The 22,057-nt window shown below is 41.9% G+C and overlaps 1 protein-coding gene across 1 annotated transcript in view; it reads right to left on the reverse strand.

Annotated features, from left to right (window-relative positions):
- LOC124289734 (putative carbonic anhydrase-like protein 1) overlaps positions 1-21,707 on the reverse strand; it is a 129,636-nt gene extending 107,929 nt beyond the window's left edge. The window contains exon 1 of the mRNA XM_046726379.1: positions 21,277-21,707. Coding sequence (XP_046582335.1) covers positions 21,277-21,352 — 76 coding nt within the window. The 5' untranslated portion in view covers positions 21,353-21,707. The remainder of the gene's footprint in view (positions 1-21,276) is intronic.
- Positions 21,708-22,057: the final 350 nt, after the last annotated feature.

Here is a 22,057-nt window from a genome sequence, read left to right on the forward strand (position 1 = left end):
CATAGTTAATGACCATCAAAACATAATGTGTAACTTCAAACTTCACAATCGATCGAGAACAATATTTAATTAAGTCTAATTTCAATATATTCTCTGACAGTTATCAATATGAAATATTAACAATAAGCCGATATAAACATTTACAGGTAAAGTTACTGTGTTGAGATTAATACATATGTACTGATAGCTGAAAACATATCACCATTAGAGAAAATAGAATGGTGTCGTTGAATGTGAAAGTTCGAACTAATTCAGTTTAATGAAGCCTTATTTCAATATTTTCTCTGAAATCGACCGATATATATTATTCAAATTAAACCGATATAAACAACTACAGGTAAAGTTACTGTGTTGAAATTAATATACTGATAACTGAAAACTGATCAACATTAGAAAATTTGGAGTGGTGTCGTTGAATGTGAAAGATCAAACTTATTCAAATTTAATTCAATTTAAATTACATTTAATCTAACAAAATTGATATTGCTCAGACAATTTATTGGTTTTCTTTTCGGTCTGATTAAACAAACGCACAGTTTCAATATTAAATGATTACAATATGTGTTTTTTTATTGACGTGATTACGTGAAATCGCAGTATGATTAACAGGAACACTACCAAACATGACTCCGCCTGTGAGTGTGTATTTATATACATTGTTGCAAATCTGAGACTCCTCCTCTGGGTGAAGAATTTCATTCCACTTGGCATACTTTAACAATGAGCAGCATCGTATCTCTCAACATGATTTATACTGGTTTGACTGGCAAATCTGTTTCCCGCGGCCATTCCTCTTATATATAGTCCATGAAATCTTTGATTGCATCACAGATACTCTGAAGCTGAGAGCTATCATGACTTTTCTATTTTTGTAGATTTTGATCACATTAGGTTCAGGTATTCCGCAGACATGTGAAGAGCTGTACTGTGGATTGCTGAAGTGAGTCATTAAGCTTGGTGCCAAGCTTCTTTCGCAATATTCAACTGACTGACTGAGTTTAGTTTTACGCCGCTTTTAGCAATATTCCAGCAATATCACGGCGGGGGACACCAGACTGACTGACTGAGTTTAGTTTTACGCCGCTTTTAGCAATATTCCAGCAATATCACGGCGGGGGACACCAGAAATGGGCTTAACACATTGTGCCCATGTGGGGAATCGAACCCGGGTCTTCGGCGTGACGAGCCAACGCTTTAAACTCGAGCTCTAGGCTACCCCACCGCCCCTCGCAATATTCAAGCTTTATTATGTGTGATATGTCGTACCTTGCGTGAATCGAACCAGGTCTTCATCAACACAGACAAACAGTTCAACCATAAGACTCCATCACCGTCTCGTCGCCCTATAGGAACCTTTTTAAATGGCATTTTGCGTTTTATCGATTCCCATGACCTGAAGTAGTTTCTACGCCATTCAACAATATTCCGATGGGCTTCATGCGTTAATTCAAATAGGGAATCGAACCTAGGATGTCGGCACGATGATCAAACGCTTTAACCACTTTGCTACCACGTTGTTCCTGTGATATTGACACAGTATCTCTAACGCTACCCGGCGGGTTAGCCTAATGAAAGCGTTCGCTCGCGACGCTGAAGGTCGGGTTTGATTGCCCACAAGGCAGCAATGCATGAAGCCCATTTCTGGTGTCCCCCGCCGTGATACTGATGGATACCCGTGAACATCCGGGTTAGAATCCCGCTGTAAGTCACAGGATACATTGTTTAAATAAAGTAGGTAGGTAAAACTCCGTGGCAACACTACAAGTTCTGATGTTCACATTTCTTTCTAACAATGATACCCATGAAGATCCGGGTCTTCAGCAACCCATGCTTTTCGTAAGATCGGGTGGTCAGGCTCGCTGACTTGGTTGACACATGTCATTGTATCCCAATTGCGTAGATTGATGCTCATGCTGTTGATCACTGGATTGTCTGGTCCAGATTCGAATACTTACAGACCGCCTCCATATAGCTGGAATATTGCTGAGTGCGGCGTTAAACAACCAACAACTACAAATGGAATATTGCTAAAAGCGGCGCCAAACCTCTAACTCACTCACTCCAACACACACACTGACTGACTGACTGAGTTTGGTTTTACGCCGCTTTTAGCAATATTCCAGCAACATCACGGCGGGGGACACCAGAAATGGGCTTCACACATTGTGCCCATGTGGGGATTCGAACCCGGGTCTTCGGCGTGACGAGCCAACGCTTTAACCATTAGGCTACCCCACCGCCCCTCAACACACACACACACATTCCTCCCCTCCTTGCGCCCACAACCCCTTCTGCATATAGGTTTCAGCACGTCAATAAACCTTTCATGAAATATTCATGAAACGTAAAATTCCCTTGACATATCAGTTCAGCTTGCTGTTGATTATTTTACACCTTGACACAAAAACCACAATGTTCTTATCAAATTCCTTAATTGTCCTCCCAAATGAATATTTGAGTCAGGGATCATTATTGCTTCACGTTGTATAGAAGGCTCCATAGACAACATCATTACAGGTATCCGATGTAGAATCCATTTGTTTGTACAACATAATAACACGCAACTATCGCAGCCGGTAATGAGTTGCAATCACTTTAAAATGCAGCCCACGACGTGACGATATCGCATTACATTACTCGCAGGTCATAATTAACAGACACTCCCATTGATTAACTTATCAAAAACTTTTTATATCGCATTTAATTTGCAATTCAAAGAGACATGAAGGTCTTGTTATCAGGTCACCTTGACATACGATACGTACTTTGCAGAATGGTGTTTGTGAGTGAGTTTAGTTTTACGCCGCTTTTAGCAATATTCCAGCAATATCACGGGGGGACACCAGAAATGGGCTTCACACATTGTACTCATGTGGGGAATCGAACCCGGATCTTCGGCGTGACGAGCGAACCCTTTAACCACTAGGCTACCCGATACTCTAGCACTATAATGACGGAATACTAAAATAGGTTCTATCCATGTGGGGAATCGAACTCAGGTTTTCGGCGTGATGAGCAAATGCGAGAACCACTTGGCATATCCGTCCTTGAGAAGGAAAGACGATATGTGTGTGTTTGTGTGTGTCACAAATTGTGAACTATGCATTTGTCTAGTTCATGTTTCATTATCCATCTTGAATTAGCTGGAATATTGTTGCATTAAAAATGTTCACTCACTAACTCTCAACTGATCGAAACCTGTCGTCAAAACCCGAAGGTTTAATTCAAGACAGCCCAGGACAAATGGCCTCCATCCATAAATTTGAAGCCGTTTGTTACACTTGTCATTACAACGTACACAAATAACTGAATCATAAGACAAATGGACATTTAATCAACACGCACAATTTCACAGAAATAACTGATTTACAATTAATGACCATTCAATTCCTACCACATCAAAACCTTCAGATCAAAAAGACCTTCCTCACTCTCTCTCCCCATTTCACATTCCACGCCAACATTTACACACAAATCAATACAAATCCATCCTACACAACTGATTGAATTTTTTTACAGAGCCCAAACCGAAAAGAGAATTTCAAAGCAAACGGATCACGCAGTGCCGGGTATCCTGCGCTAATATTAGTTTAAACCATTAACGCTGAACGTACGATACACCTGTATCGCTGCAGATTACACCTTGTTTGCAATCCACGTGGTGATGTACATGGAAAACCGTTACAAATCACTAGAATAAAGATCGATTACACATGTTCAGGTAGTCAGATAGAATACCAGGAGACCTTCACATAAAACCCCACTTCAGTAATTAATTGTCTATGTACAAACGACTGTTCCTGCTGCGCCCACTGTAACGATCGAATAGCGGGCTTTGCGTCATGTACGACATTTCTAGCATGCTAAATTCTCATTTGTGACCATATATCTGGGATCGTACTGTATGTAGCTAAGTACAATCGCCTCTAGGCGATGTCGAATATTATGTTCCGATTATCCTAATGACATTAGATGCATGTCCATTTTTTAAAGAACAAAACATTTCAATTAAGAAAAAAAAAATTCGGTTTGTAAAAGTACTCCTTAAGAATGTGGGACGTACCTTAAGACATTGTTTATTTAAGTGTAGAGATTCACTGAGTGCGTGGATAAACAACTGAATACCTTCCAGCCATGTTAATGTTTGAATTACATGAGGGATGTTGATCGAGCTTTGTCGTGCTACTATATTGTAGTTTGAAAATCGAACATTTTATAGTGCAAGACGACCGGACGCGCTCACCTCAGTGCTACCTATCGACAAAACCTCCCATGTGTATTAAAGTGTTAAATTTCGTCCACACCTTTTTAGCGATAACGATCTGTGATTACAGCTACTGAGGTAAGTAGGTCTCGAGCCCATCCTCAGATACATGTCCCGGAAGTAAGCTGAATCAAGTAAAGTATATTTTATCAGGCCAGTTTTCCACTTGAGAGCGTGGAATGATTACTTCGTTGAATGTTTAAATGGCTTAAAAGTTAAATAAATGTTAGATATTGAACCCATGGATAATTAAGAGGGACAATACTTTGAAACAAACTTGGTCCAGTGGCTGAGGTTAACGAAAAGACTTTGACTGCGAATGCTAATGTGCACGCACTACGACAGACTGTCACTTAGTGTCTGAATATATATATATATATGGAGAGAGAGAGAGAGTGAAAAAAAGAAAGAGAGATAGAGATAGAGAGAGAAAGAAAAAGAGAGTAATAGAGAGAGAGATAGGGAGAGAGATAGATAGAGAGAAAAAGAGGGAGAGAGAGATAGATAAAGAGAGATAGAGAGAGAGGGGGGGGACAAACAATTATTTTTTCATTGAAAAGGAGCCCCAGTCAAAAGGTAGTTTCAGAACCTGAACCTTAGGAAAGCCAGACTTGCTTCATTTTGGCTCTAGCATCCCAGAAAGGGCTAGGAAGAAGGGAAAATAATGTAGTTCAGGGACTGTGAGATAGACTAGCGCTGTGATCGCCTAGAAAGGAGAGGGAATGAAAATTTGATTTGATCAGGGAAACGTTCATCAATGATTTGATAGATACGTGATACTGACAAGTTTCAGAAAAGGCCTTGTGAGCGAACAGAACGGGTTGCAAGTGAACAGGACGCGGGCGAACAGGACGCGAGCGAGGTGGTCAAGCGCGAAGCGTTCCGAGCGAAAGAGCCTTTGTATGCTGTAATATGTGCGTAGAATCACATTTGCTGGATAAGCCTCTGAACAAGCCTAACAGCATCTCGACATCTATGGTCAGCCGGTGTTGAAGCATCGAAGCGGTTTGGCCCGGGCTCGTAGGGGATAGATGCAACAAAGACTGTATCGATTGGCTGAGAGAAGACATAGATCTAGGTGATGGGCAAGATGAAGCTTTACAATAACAGAACATTAGGTTAGGGGAGATGCTATCTATTATGCATGCCTCCACACAGTCCGTAAGCGATATTTATAAGCAAACACATCCAGCAACGATGACGCCTGTAATGAAATAAGGGTGAATTTACAGATTATACCACTCGCGACGCGATAATTTTACATGTATTTGAGTACGAAACACCATTACTTCGGTCATTGGCAAGTGTATGATTTGATATGTGCCGGGAGATATCAATATTTAATGGAAGCTAATCTGGGTCAAGCTTAGTCGAACTTGTGACGGCGTTCTCGAGAGAGGTTGCAGCTGGTTGTTGAATAACAATGAGAATTCATGCAACTGAATTAGCATTCATGTAATGTAACTAAACTAGCATTCGTGTACATGGACTGGAATGCATATGATTGATTTTGAACTCATCTGACGGAGCTGGAATTCATGTAACTGAGCAAGAATTCATGTAAATTAAATAAATTCCGTGTACATTTGAAATCTTTCGTTTACGTGGAGTGAGTGAGTGATTGAATTTAGTTTTACACCACTTTTAGCAATATTCCAGCAATATCACGGCGGGGGACACCAGAAATGGGCTTCACATATTGTACCCATGTGGTGAAACGAACCCGGGTATTCGGCGTGACGAGCGAACGCTTTAACCACTAGGCTACCCGACCGCACCTCGTTTACGTGGAGATTTACGTGCACCAAGTAACATCATCACGTTAACCGACATTTTCAACAATCCAGAATTCATCACGAGTGTGTGTTTTTTATAAGAGAAATATCAACCTCGTCCCGTTAATTGGTATTTGACTTAGGCGAGGCAAATACCGATTAACGGAACGAGGTTGATATTTGCCACATTAAATAACACACGTGATGAATTTTCTTCATAATAACCTGTTAATCGAGACTGTAAACCGATAAAGAGCTAACGGGTTGTGTATTTGGGAGTCACCCCAGCTTCACAGCTAAAACACATGTTAACTATATACTCAACGAACAATCCAAAATTACCCTGAACAGTTGCATGTGTTTACTAAACAGCTGGCTTACGCCATTTTGTGTGTACTGGACAACTCGTGTTACCTTTTTCACTGAACTCGAGACCGGAAGTTCTGAACAGGGGTTGTGGACTGTTAGTGTTCTTGACACCTTCTACTGAACGTTTGAAGTCTTAATGAACACGTCTTGGCACTGAACACTTAGGTGGCTTGAAAACATTATACGAACATGTACAACTTAGCTCTTCCACAGAACAAACTTTATGGGACCTGCCTTGAACCAGTCATGGTCATTGCATACTCTATTTGAAGGACAGAATATTCTACCGATTGACAAATGAATCCCCTTCCACAACCCCCTCCTAAAAGTAAATTTTAAGTACTTTATATTTTCACCTACAAACTATTCATACTGCATACCCGACGTTACTCTAAACTCCCATTGTTTTTTCGTATGATGTAAACATTTTATACACTGCAACCAGTAAAAAGCTAAAGTATTCTGAGATGTATAACACAAGTCAGATTTTCTGCAACTTAAACACTTAAATATGTTTGAGTCTAACTCATGTTTGTTTTCTTAAGGAATCCTGCTCGTAGGAAAAGCGTAGCTCTTGCAAAAAGCAGCTTTGTTCTTCTTAAAAAACTTTAAATTTGAATTGACCGTCCTTAGTTTGTTTATTCAGTCTAGAGTTACATAAAAGCAATCTATCAACAGCTTTCTACCAGACACTATTTGGACGGATTTTACATCAAATACGAGATAAGGGTTCAGCTAACATTCACAAGGATGTGTTCTACAGAAAGTTTAAGTAATGCGTAAAAGTGAAAGTATCATTTAATTCTCTCAACGCAATTCCAGACGATGTTCACAGAAGCGCCAACAATGAGAGCAGTTATCTGACATTCTACAGAGATGAGTAGCGCCATATTGCGTATGAAATCAGCGCACTTAAATCCACCTAACTTCAGCGATCAGCAGAGATTAATAGAAGCCCCACTCCTAAAATCCGTCGAACCAACACAGACCATATTCATCCGGTCAACAGAGAATTAGATAACCTATTTCTCTCTTTAATGTTCTTTCCAACGGACTTAATCTGTCTGGGTCTATGAGCGTCCCGTTGTAGTCGTTCGCGGCGATGTAGACTTCCATCGTCGACGATGGCGTGAAACGCCGTGAATTAGTAATACCCGGATAGCTCCAAGCTGCTGAAACGTTTCAATAATCAGTCGGAGAGATACATGACGGCCACTTTAGGATGGGTATAATCAATTTCTGAGACTATTGCAGGCAAGTTTATCAATTAAACGTGGTTGGAGTGATGAGAAATAGGATTCTATACATCGTGTACACATGGACCAAACCCACAACGATCGTCAGTGTTGGAAACTAGGAGACAGGTCGATATAGTTTCTCTACTGAAAAGGGACTTTTACAACATTTGCTGAAGTTAAACGAGTGTAAGTAAACGTTGCATTGGTGCGACGTTGTTTCGACGTCACGGTCATCAACCATACATAATATGCCGTTATGCGACCAATGGGGGCGGGGAAGATATATATTTGGACAGAATTACTTGATGTCGCGTAAATGGAATGTGGATATGTGCTGCTCGTTAATTGTTGTTGATGATACAGAAGAAACTTCAAGATACAATTGATCTAATTCTACAGATTCTTTATTTTTAAACAACTTTACAAAAGCAATTATATACTTTAGAGTCTGCGACGAACTTAATGATTTGATCTATATTTCCACATTAACTTTGTATGAATGTATTTTATCAGTAGTCCTGACTTTGAATCTCCATCTACGACTCCTCGGTATAGTGATACAGCGTCTTCCGGATAGTGGAAAGTCGGATCGATCCCACAGTTAAATAATGGTACTTGGTTGTCACCCCGCCTGACTAGCCGGATCAGAGTCATCGTGCTATACTCTTAAAAAAGTAGGGGAACTTCGCTTTTAATTTACGATTGGAAACATTGGGAGATATATGGAGTCAATGAATGTTGAAATGATAATAATGAATATTTTGAGAGTGCATCACGACGTGCACTTCCTTATGACCATAGTTGTTTGTACAGTAATCGCTCTTGGTGGGTATTGCAGAGAATTTTCATATTGCGATATATTGCGATGCGAAAGCATATATTGCGATATGAATTGCAATATATTGCAAGAAGTATTTTTAAACATAAAACTACTTATAATCGAGTTAATGCTTGATTTATAAAGCAAAAACACAACAAAATAACTATGCTTGATTAAGCTTTAACAACAACCTTTAATCATGACAAAATAAAAATGTAAATAATATTTGGCACAAATGAAACAAGGAAATATCCGAAGATTTCCGAGTGTTACGAAGTTTTCCGAATGCAAGTCGAAATACCGGTTTTTGATCAGCGTATCGCAATACGTATCGTTTTCATGTCTGAACCGGTAAATACCGGTAAACCGGTTATATTGCGCAGCCCTATTTCTGGTGTCTTGTGTCCCTCGTCGTGATATTCCTGGAATATTGCTAAAAGCGGCGTAAAACTAAACTCACTCACTCACATGTATACTACCTGAAATACATATCTCGAGATTTGATAACTGTCATGTATCCTGCTACAGCGGTATACAATTGCAAACTATATGCCCCGTTGTCAAGGCAACAGACATTTTATAATGGCAATGCAATCTCATTACAACGAAACAACGTCCGGTATTGTTAAACAAGAACAGATGTGATGCACAAAACCATACACCTGACAATGACATGCCATACAAAAAGCTTACTGTGCCAATCAGAATCTCAGTTCGTCTTTTTATGTTGGTATTCGAGAGACACATCGGCTAGTAAGATTACACACAAGTGGCCACACAGAGGTTGCATCAAACCGTATTCATCTTGTGATAAGTTAACAATTTATATACTTTTAAAGGGGAGTCAGCCGGTAAACAGGTCCTCCCCCCCCGCTGTTATCAATGTCCGGGAAAGGATATAAGCGTTTGTTAGCGACCGCAAAAAATACAGTACACTTTGCTTGTAACGAAATCAAACATCACAAATGTTTCGTGCGTTATAGTGAGTGAGATTAGGTTTACGCCGCACTCAGCAATATAATGGCGGCAGTCTGTAGATAATCAAGTCTGGACCAGACAATCCAGTGATCAACAGCATGAGTATCGATCTACGCAACTGGGAACCGACGACATATGTCAACACAGTCAACGAGCCTGACCACCTGTTTCTTTAATCGCCTCTTACGGCAAGCATGGGTTACTGAAGATCAATTCTAACCCGGATCTTCATGGGTCTTAGTTCGTTACACACATTTCTACTAGAACACATAAGAAGTTACGGTGACCTAAATCAGTTCGATATATCCATCATTTAGTTACACGTGTGTTCGTAATAAACGTACTTTACTGTTTACTGAGTTAACGTATCTACTTGGCGTGGAGCGCCTTAAATGAGGATCTCTTAGATGTATGCCTCATTACTGAATTTCTCCATTCTAAGTTATTTTGCAAAGAAACTTAATCGAGCCGAATCTGGGATTCGACCCAACGATCATAGGTTCCTGGCACCTCTAAGGGACGTAACTCTCCGCTACGGAACCACCCGTGCCAGAAGCCTAAAGCGAACAGAACAGAGTCCCGATCCACAGAACGTCCGTAGCGCTACGACATTCGCAAGCCTATGCTATACTGTAGAGTTACGACAGGTCGTAACGTTACGAACGCTTTGTGGATCGGGACCCTGATCACCTTGGATGCTTAGATACACATAAACCCAGCAGTTCAGAACAGTCGATATCGAAATCAATAATGAAACAAGGAAGTGCAATTTTTCGGATACTCTTTTTCGAACGTCATCCCGCAAAAGACCTAATTATACGCCATTACTGTTGACATACCTACGATCCGTAGTCTGGTTAAACAGCTCTTTTGTCTAGGCCGTCTACTAAAGCCAGATGCATGAAAGCAATGAAGACAATCACCGTCTATATTACCCGAGCGAAGGGCATTGGCATTGATTAGTCATAGGATAAAACAAGAGTCTGTAGGTTTCTCTCAGTAATGAGAATGTCACCCAAGTCAAAGCCTAGGAATACCTTACACTCTTTCCACATGGCATGGCACTGCCATTCAGACCGATAGCTCGTTAAGGGCAATGACAATTATCTATTAAGCTACTCTGTAGTATTAAGTAGAAAAGCCATCACAGATTTAGACCGGAAACGTTGTGAGGAGGAGAGCTACTGTAGCTACTAAGGCTACTAAGGCAACCGGGTAAGCTTCATCACGCCGTGCTGTGTCGTATTAGTTTATTGGATGACAATATTTGATCAGTATCTTTAACAAAGGTTTGAGACTGTGATTGTACTCAAAGTATCGTGAGTAAGATAATCGAATCTGGATAAAACTAAACGCGTACACAAAGACCAAGCGCTTCGACAACGATCGTCAGAATCCAACAGCCAGGTCGATATGGTTTCTCTAGTGACCTTAACTACATTTGCTGAAAAGTTAAACGAGTGTAAGTAAACGTTGCACTGGTGCGACGTTGTTTCGACGTCACGGTCATCAACCAAACATAATATTCCGAAAGGTGACAAATGGAGGCAAGGATGAACACAGTATTGGGAGAGAAGTGCAAATTACGTGATCAGTAAAAGAAATAAATCTGTACTTTGGTCGATAGGTTATCAGTTATTGCTCTGTATGTTAGAGATGGGCTTTGAAGATGCAGTTGATCTATACTCTCGTAACTTTACATTGACAGTTTGTACACCAGTTCGTAGTTTGCTTTTCTGATTAAGATGATTTGTCGAACTTACGGTTTGTTATGACACTTCCTTTCAGGCTGAATTTAGGTACTTTGTAGTATTGAGATGGAAAACAGTCGGAGATTTTCACAGCAAAACTAACCACCATGAGCTGATTCAGTAGATGGGTACCCGAGGGTAATTATCGGAGGAATCACAGACCCGAGGAATTATAAGTTCTATCTTAAGGTTATATTAACTTCAAAGTAATGACATCGTAACACCAGCAAGACTCATGCATATTTAGAAATATTTGGTTGTCTGTTGTTTAACACGCACTTCTGTTCCAGCTAGGTACCGACGGTCTATACATTATCGAGGCTGGACATACAAAGTCCGGTGGTTGACATCATGAGCACCGACCTACCCAACTGACTATTAGCGAAGACATGCAACAACCAAACCAGCGAGCCTGCCCTACCGATCCCATTTGTCGCTTCTTCCAAGCATGGGTTGCTGAATATGGAAAACAATACAAAATCACACCCAGACTATCCTCTGAAACAAACTCAGACCCATTCCAACCCATATCTCCGATCATGGGTGCATGTTTAGAAATGCAGTTACTCATCTGAACCATTAATGAATTATCAGAGAGTGCTATTAATCAATCGTTCTTTCTGTAAAACCATTAATAAGCCATACTCTTTTTACGTCAAATGTGAAACTGACGGTTTGATCACGCTAATAGTTTGAATGTAAAAACGGCAGGGCCTCATCATGTGATGCACAAGAGCCTTATTAAGAGGCGCGCGAGAGGCTCAACAAGAGGCGCGTCATATGAGTACACAAAGAGCAATGCTACATGGCGTGACCAAACTCTGCCAGAACCACACTAAGGTGCTGTTCGTTCGAGTACAAAGAGGGAGTGGAGATGCACTGACTATGACATAATACAGTCGTATTGTGTGGCCAGCACAAAGGGAATGGGTATATTATACATATCAACTTTAATACCATGATGACATTCAAAGATCCGCCCGTCATAGCTACTGGAAGGGTGAGTTAGGTTTTACACTGCTTTTAGCAATATTCCAGCAATATCAAGGCGAGGGACGCCAGAAATTGGCTTCACACATTATACCAATGTTGGGAATCGAACCCGGTTCTTTGGCGTGACGAGCGAACGCTTAAACCACTAGGCTACCCCAGCACCCCGCTACTGGAAGTAGCAACAGCAACAGTAGGTGACAGGGTGATGGGATAGCCTAGTAGTTAACGCGTTCGCTAGTCACGCCGAAGACCCGAGTTCGATTCCCCACATGGGTACAAAGTGTAGAAGGAATTCCTTTGTCCACCGTCGTGATGTTGCTGTGATGTTGGCTTAAAGCGGCGTAAAACCTTACCCACCTGGTACACGGCACAATTCACCCGGAGACGGTAAATCATAGCGTACAGTGGAAAAAGCCGGTATGATTGCCAAAATGCTCTTTAGACAGGTGTCAGGTGACATCAACAGTTTGTCAGTTCAAAGCGAACCATCAATGACAAACAAAACGTTGTTGTGTTGTTGTGTGCCACGGTGTTTTGTGCCATTGTGTGAGTCGGGTCTACCCTCGATTTGTAAGCATTTCATTGACGCCGCTGCCTGTCTGATTGATGTCGGAGGTATACAGGACATTCACCTATTAGTGAAACCCCAGATCACGGGGATGGCGCTATTTTCATGAAACCGAAGAGCATAGTTATACGGCTTCTTTGATGAGTGAGTGAGTGAGTGACTTTAGTTTTATGCCAACTCAGCAATATTCCAGCTATATGGGTGCAGTCTGTAATTAATCAGATCTGGACCAGACAATCCAGTGATCAACAGCATGAGCATCGATCTGCGCAATTGGGAACCGATGACATGTGTCAACCAAGTCAATGAGCCTGACCACCCGATCCCGTTAGTCGCCTCTTACGACAAGCATGCGTTACTGAAGATCAATTCTAACCCGGATCTTCACGGGCACTTCTTTGATGAAACCGAAGAACACGAGTATGGTTCTGACAAAATAACAAATATTGCAATCTCTGTGAAACTAAGATCCGAGTGAACACATTACGGACGGACGTTTAGCCTGAATACTTCAATGCATATATGCATATTGGTTTGTTCTAAATCAGATAAATTATGGATTGCATAACACTTTCATTGCGTTCCTTCGCGGTATCCATGGTAACCCTTCAAGAAATATGCATATATGGAACAAATTTCATTTTCAATAAGGAAATTATGACATAGACGTTTCAAAAACATTGTAAAAAATAACGAAAACAATCAACTTTCATCCAAGAGCATAGAACGATAAAAAGCTGGTACAATATTTCTGCTGGTACAATATTTCTGTCTAACATGCAAATTTCTTTGCGTCTCCGGCGTTTCTGTGCAATATTAGAAAACGTTCAATTCAGTGTCCTAAGATTGATTTCTCTATCCTCTGGAGTATGAATTACCCAGTGAACGTCATAGGCTGAGATAGGATGAGCGCCCCCTTGCCGTGCCAGGATATGCTGATGGTTCTGAATTTTAAAATGGCCTCTCTATGGTCTTGAGTAGTTAGTATGCCCGTCTTTTGTGGATTTACAACAAACACAGTCAATGTCCGAGAATCAACGTAGGGAGTGAGTGAGGGAATGAGTGAGTGAGTTTAGTTTTATGCCGCACTCAGCAATATTCCAGCTATATGGGTGCAGTCTGTAAATAATCAGATCTGGACCAGACAATCCAGTGATCAACAGCATGAGCATCGATCTGCGCAATTGGGGAACCGATGACATGTGTCAACCAAGTCAATGAGCCTGACCACCCGATCCCGTTAGTCGCCTCTTACGACAAGCATGCGTTACTGAAGATCAATTCTAACCCGGATCTTCACGGGCACTTCTTTGATGAAACCGAAGAACACGAGTATGGTTCTGACAAAATAACAAATATTGCAATCTCTGTGAAACTAAGATCCGAGTGAACACATTACGGACGGACGTTTAGCCTGAATACTTCAATGCATATATGCATATTGGTTTGTTCTAAATCAGATAAATTATGGATTGCATAACACTTTCATTGCGTTCCTTCGCGGTATCCATGGTAACCCTTCAAGAAATATGCATATATGGAACAAATTTCATTTTCAATAAGGAAATTATGACATAGACGTTTCAAAAACATTGTAAAAAATAACGAAAACAATCAACTTTCATCCAAGAGCATAGAACGATAAAAAGCTGGTACAATATTTCTGCTGGTACAATATTTCTGTCTAACATGCAAATTTCTTTGCGTCTCCGGCGTTTCTGTGCAATATTAGAAAACGTTCAATTCAGTGTCCTAAGATTGATTTCTCTATCCTCTGGGGTATGAATTACCCAGTGAACGTCATAGGCTGAGATAGGATGAGCGCCCCTTGCCGTGCCAGGATATGCTGATGGTTCTGAATTTTAAAAATGGCCTCTCTATGGTCTTGAATAGTTAGTATGCCCGTCTTTGTGGATTTACAACAAACACAGTCAATGTCCGAGAATCAACGTAGGAGTGAGTGAGGGAATGAGTGAGTGAGTTTAGTTTTACGCCGCACTCAGCAATGTTCCAGCTATATGGCGGCGGTCAGTAAATAATCGAGTCTGGACCAGACAATCCAGTGATTAACAACATGAGCATCGATCTGCACGAACCGATGACATGTGTCAACCAAGTAAGCGAGCCTGACCACCCGATCCCGTTACTCGCCTCTTACGAGAAGCATGGGTTACCGTTACTGTAGATCAATATTCTAACCCGGACCTTGCTCACTCACTCACTTACTTGAGGAAAACCAAGATTTCGTTTTAAGTCTGAAGGACTTTAAGTTGCATGCGTGCGAAGGTTTCATTCACTCTCTCACTTTCCAGCAACATACAGTTAGGCGGTTCAATGACATTGCAGTTATAGGCTTAACTCATACGCTCACCCATTTCACGTCTGGATGACATCTTGTTCATAGGTTTCACTCACTGGCTCATAAATGTTTGAATGACTCTGCATGCATAGGTTTAACTTACTCACTCACTCACTAACTTGCATAACAAGTGCAGTCAGCACGATTTGATTAAACGTTTGAATGACCTTGCATGCATAGGCCTCACTCACTCATTTGTATAATCAGCAATCAGCATAATTCGATTAAAAGTCGGAATGACCTTGGACACACAGGTCTCACTAACTCACTCACACTTGCATAATTAGTGCAATCAGTACAATTTGATTAAAAGTCTGAATTACCTTTGACGCACAGGGCTCATTCATTCACTCACTTGTATAATTAGCGCATTCAGCACAATTTGATTAAAAGTCTGAATGACCTTGGATGCACAGGTCTCAGTCGCTCACTCACTCAATCATTCAATCACCGACCTGCTCACTCAACCACTCACTCACTCACCCACATCAATATTTCATTAAAACTCCGAATGACCTTGCATGCTATTGTCTCGTTGATCGCCATATGAGAACGGCAGGATTAGCGTTTTATCTGTGTGACATGGAGCTTGAAGAGTAAGAGCTGATTGGACCGATCGTGCTGTTAGTCAGCAGGATTACACGCGAGTACCGGAACTGCACATACAGAATACAGCATTATGGGATATGTCTCCGTCGGGATATCGTTAAGAGTCTAATGGATTTGTACCAGCGAGTGCAATGAAATGAAAGCATCGCTGACGACCGTTGTCCCAGATTATCAAAGTGTATACAGTACAATGGCCACTGTTATAGTTTAGAGCGACTGGTGCTTCATGTCTTTTACATGGGTTCCATTCCCCACATGGGTACAATATATGAAACACATTTCTGTACTCCCGCCATGACACGCTGGAATATTGCTAAAACGGCTTAAAACTAAATTCACTCACGTTTAGACGAACACGCTGACCTTACTTTGCCTCTTCCTGTAATTGTGGGGCGGTGGGGTAGCCTAGTGGTAAAAGCGTTGGCTCGTCACGCCGAAGACCCGGGTTCGAATCCCCACATGGGTACAATGTGTGAAGCCCATTTCTGGTGTCCCCCGCCGTGATGTTGCTGGAATATTGCTAAAAGCGGCGTAAAACCAAACTCAGTCAGTCAGTCCTGTAATTGTACCCAATACTTAGCACTGATTTTACATTATGGTTCCATATAGTCTACCAACGCGAGTACATACCTAGTTTTAATGTCCTAATTCTTGATCGTTTGCTCCTCAAACGTTCATTCATATTCAGATGACTATCAGCAGACCTTCCTAGTAAATCTTTTCAACAAATCACTATTTCATACGTTGTGACGTATTTACACCGGGTCTTGTAGACCAACACACATTTTTTATCCAGATTGCCAATTAACCGTATCAATTATGGATAAAAAAGGAGCCTCCATAGAGTTCAATGTACGTTCGTGTCTGAATGCATCTACAGAAAGTCTTGTCAGAGATAATTAATAAGTCAATCAAGATATTCACCGCCCTGAGAGACATGATTATTGAAGGGAATGATTGCCCGGGCGAGGAAATGCGCCTTGCGCATATGATGGGAAGCTCGATTAGTCTCTGACAGTAGTGCTCTGTCGGACTTCTATGTCGGGCTCTGTTGTTCTGCTGATGTCGCAAGGGAATGCAGTATACTACGTTGACGTTGACGCATTATTAATCCATCAACACGTACTATAGCTATACTCACGGCGACGACAGGGATGGCATATTCATCGCGAGAGGAATTAGCCCATGGCGTTTGTCTACATTATTACCATGCACCATTGTGTATTGCTGTATTTCTCTGAGTGTGTCTTTTCATACCGAGTTTGTGTAGACGTGTCTGAATTATATATGTAGCTTTTTGAGAAAAAACAATCTGTATTTTTAAATAACCACTTCCGGTGAGTATTTAAAGGAGTTCCAACAATTGTTATAATCAGACACAATGTATTTTCGTACCGTGAAAAGAAACGAAACTGTTTGAGATTTCAAAAGTCACATGTAAGGCTAGAAATTGTGTGACTGGTGACATTCAGTCACCCCAGTCGAAATATCATTACCTTCTGTAAGAAAATATCAAACTATATTTCAGCTGTACAATTCGGCAATGCATTTGCAGAACACAATATGTCACAGTTTGGAACTCGCATCTACGTTCAGACGTTGTAATTAGTGTCGTTTGGGAACATTAGACATTTTCCAAAGAGAAATCTGAAACTGCTTGATTTTGTCTGTATCTTACAATTGGTGTCAGCAGACAAATTAAGTAGCTTTTAAATGACTACAATCAATCGTGGACACTGCAAAATGACTCCCTGCGGAATTCTGCAGAATTCTACTCAATATCGTCTCTTATCTTCACAATAACACAAATGTCACCAAAATAGATACATGTAACTGTAATTAAATACAGCAATTCTTAAAATGCGCTGACGTTTGCCCAACAAAACCTTCTCAAAGCAGTGAGAACACTCATTCATACCTACATACAAGGGTGGAAATAACCCATTGCCCGACGTCCGAGTCCAGTGTTTTTTTCTGTCGGGCAAGTAATTTTGTATATCACGCTGTACCGGTGTCCAGTTGACTTTCCAATATTAATAATGTTGTTTATTTAAAACATCAACAAGAAAACGGACGGTATAGTGGAAAAATGATCGGGCAAGTGATTTTGCACGTGCCACTGTACCGGAGTACACTAGCAATTTTAAAGTTATTTCCACCCCTGACATGGAGTTAGGATGGCGAGATGCAAACTAAAATGTTTTCAGCCCTGGCCCGAAAGTGATTGGAATTATTCCAAATGTAATTTGAAGAACATTTGATTTACAATAGAGTTAGCCGCAGAGACTGATAAATATTGAGTGTCTTACCGAGGTCACATACTTCATTATCCCGTACTATATTGCCATCCTCTTATAAATATCATTATAGACGCCGAGATCACTCACTAGATAATCAAAATGCTTTGGGCACATGAATGCTTAAGGGGAAATTTTACTACTGAAATAAGATGAAATATAAACGTCCGTGGTGACTGATTCTGACTCCGAGATCACTGGTTCGTGATTGATATGAAACGTCATCCGTGAGACAACTCTCCTTCATCGCCATCCCCATCTTCCTACTGTTGTAAAATATTCATGTTTCAAACCGAGAGTCGGTTTCAGATGTCATTTGAGAGTTTTCAATACTTCAAGCATAAACCTCGAGGGGACTGGGCTCTGTGTGGAGCCGGTGCAGCATTACTGATATAGCAGAGTCGCATCGCAACACAGGTAAATCTAAGGTGATGGCAAATATTTTCATTGGAATGGTTTTGTATCGTGTGGGCGCGATATCAATGTTCTATTGTGCTAAGTTCTACGCAAGGCAATCGATTATAATATGTATGATTGTACATGGTGGTATAACATGCAAACAACATGTTAAAATCTCAAGGACTGGTACTTTGATATAGTTAGGGATGGGGCGGTTTAAATTAAGGGAGTGGGCGGGGCATGGGGAAAAAAAGCGAAAGAGAGGATCGCCAGAACATCACATCGATATGGGTCAGGGTCGGGACATGAGATATGACAGTATTTAATCAAATAAGTAAGTTATTCATTTGAACATTACTGAGGGATTAAGAAAGTTACATGTATTCGTGGGGTGTGGTGTGTGATGTGTGGTGTGTGGTGTGTGGTGAATCAAACGTTAAATAGGATGGAGGGGTCAACAAAATACGATACACTCCGAGGATAGGAGACTCACTCCTCCACACCACTCTACCCTACTTACTATCCACAACACTACCCACCATCGAAACTCACCACCACCCAACCCTACCGACTCCCCATCACACCTAACCTTATCCACCATCGACAGTCACCACCACCCAACCCTACCGACTCCCCATCACACCTAACCCTATCCACCATCTACAATCACCACCACCTAACCGTACCAACCACCCACAGTCACCATTATCTAACTCTATCTACCACCCAGTCACCACCACCTAGCCTACCCACCACCCACCACCACATAACACTGAGTAAACATTATTGAACATTATTCCACCTAACCCTACCCACCACCCACAGTCACCACCACCTAACCGTACTCACCACATAGTCACCACCACCTAACCCTACCCACCCCCACCACCTAACCCTACCCACCCCACCCACCACCTAGCCCTACCCACCACATAGTCACCACCATCTAACTCAACCACCACATAGTCACCACCACCTAACCCTACCCACCCCACCCCACCACCTAACCCTACTACCCACCCACCACATAGTCACCACCACCTAACCCTACCCCACCCACCCCACCACCTAACCCTACCCACCACACATAGTCACCACCACCTAACCCTACCCACCCCACCACCACTAACCCTCCCCACCCCACCCCACCACCTAACCATACTCACCACATAGTCACCACCACCTAACCCTACCCACCACCTAATCCTACTCACACACACACACACACACACTAACTAACTAACTAACTAACTAACACTAACTAACCTTACCCACCCCAACCACCTAACCATACCCACCCTCACCCTCACCCCCACTACCTACACCTACCCACCACCCACAGTCACCACCACCCAACCCTGCCCACCACCTGATGGGCTTCACATTGTACCCATCTGGAGAATCAAGCCCGGGTCTTCGGCGTGACGAGCGTTCGGTTTAACCACTAGGCTACCCCATCAGGAACGATGTCAGAGAGAACAAGATTAAACTGAGTGAATGTTGTGTAACGCCGCACCAAGCCAGCTGCATCACAATCGGCAAATAATCGAATAGCGACCGAACACCTGTGACAGAGCTCCCTGGGATACGAGGGCACTCAATCAGCCATGTCACAAATCTGACCACCCGGTGGTTGTTAGACCTATCTTGCGAACACCACGAAAATTGGTGGAGCGGCGCTACCGTGCAACTGGTCTAGATCTACAATTACAAATCATTAGGCCCTATTTGAGTGTTTGAGAAATACGTGGACATTCTGCGAACACCACGATCCGTGGTCTGGAGGTCAAATCTACCTTCAGGCGGAGTAATTAGTGGTATTTGTGAAACTGATTGAGACATTGCCTGTAATCAAAGGCTGATTGATTGATCTCCGCCATATGATTGGAGACAACAAAGACACACAGAGTAGGTTCTGAATGACTTGAATTTCACTGATTATAGGACAAACACACTATGTCTATCCTTTGGCGTCTGAATCAATTTATGCTGTATCACTGGGCGTTATCAGTCTAAATGATTTAGGTAACTGTTTGAGTATATTTTCGCACCTTTCACATACTGTTTTTTTAATGACTGACTGCAATTGAACTATAGTAAATATCAAGTTCTTTCAAATCATGATACATAATTATCGAAGGACGAAGTAGGCGAGCATTTAAATCCGAGACATTGAATAGGGTTTTACGCCACAGTTAACTACATAACAGCATCATCAAAATCCGGGACACCAGACAAATTTATTTCCGAAGGTGGATCCCACAGGGGGATCCTGAAAGTTTTATAAATGTCCTTTCAAACTCTCGTGAAAACGGGTGAAAATGAACACACCCACATAGGCGGATCCAGAAGGGGGTGCAGGGGTGCGCACCTCTCCTTTTGTCCTGAAAGTTTATTAAATGACCATTGAAACTCGGGTGAAAATGAAATGTGCAGCCTCCTTTTTTGTCAATAGTATGCACCCCTTCCCCCCGCCCTCCTTTTCTAAAAAAGCTGTATCCGCCCCTGACCCATACACCCTAAACCTCCCCTTCTGACCTGTGAACACACACACCCCACACACCCTTTTTAAACTCAAAAAGCCGTATTCGCCCCTGGATCCATGAAGGCAACGATCGAGATCTGACCAACGGAGCGAAGAGCGAACGCTTTAACCACTTGGCTACCCATTGCCCTTCTAAGCTTGGACCCCGACAGGGATATAATAGTCTTTAGAATAGTTGTAATACATCTGTGTTAACTGTCACTCAGTTTTCTATCAGTAACTTTTGGCGATTAAGACGACAGTTTCAGTTTCGTCTCCAATTTCCGAAATGAACGCATGAGGTGTGTGAGCAAATAACAAGGGTCACCTACCTGATGACTGGTCAGTTGTCCGAAGCGATAAGAATATGAACACAAGAGAAACTCCAATTGTCAGAAATGCGTCCATGGTGCACGTGTCCGTCAGTCCATACGATCGACTAGGAAACGTTACTGCAGTTCACACTGTTCCACAGCCGAGTTAATCGTCTGCAACACGAGGCGAACTCTGACCTCTGCGCGCGAGTCAATACTGGATGTGTCCCGCTCGGCTATTGGTTCAATTCTTCGGGAAGTCGGATGAACATCTGTCAGTCAAATACTGATAGAGTTCTCCGTTCTGGGAGATAGCGAGGGGGAATCGTGGCTCTGTCCGGCCTGACATCGTAGTTCACGATTCCTGAATCTGGAATTATGGTGGTGACGACGAACGTTGACTTAAAACCGCCATTGATCAATGAAACGCTGCATTGGTCCACTCGCTGCTTTGATGTGCACCGGTAGAGCGCACGTCCAACTGTTACCGAACAGTCATTCAATGAATGAACGTACTTGGCAGGGGTTTTTACGTGACAGGGAAATTGATTGAAATATGCAACCCAAGACATAAGGATGAATTATTCACAGTGTTATTATTCTCACCAAATAAATGATTTTCCTGGTTCTGGTTTCTGTCAGGGATATTATTTTTTTACATTGTCCGTTTGCTCAAGAACGGAATAGGAAAACGTCTGTTGATAATTGACACCGCTCTGGGAAATAGAGCTTGTAACGGGATCCATGTTATGTTATATCAAACAACATGCAATCTAATGTTATTGATTTCAGATGTCAG

Source organism: Haliotis rubra, unplaced genomic scaffold (assembly GCF_003918875.1).
Source record: "Haliotis rubra isolate DU_JTF1 unplaced genomic scaffold, ASM391887v1 Scf448, whole genome shotgun sequence".
Lineage (NCBI taxonomy): Eukaryota > Metazoa > Mollusca > Gastropoda > Lepetellida > Haliotidae > Haliotis > Haliotis rubra.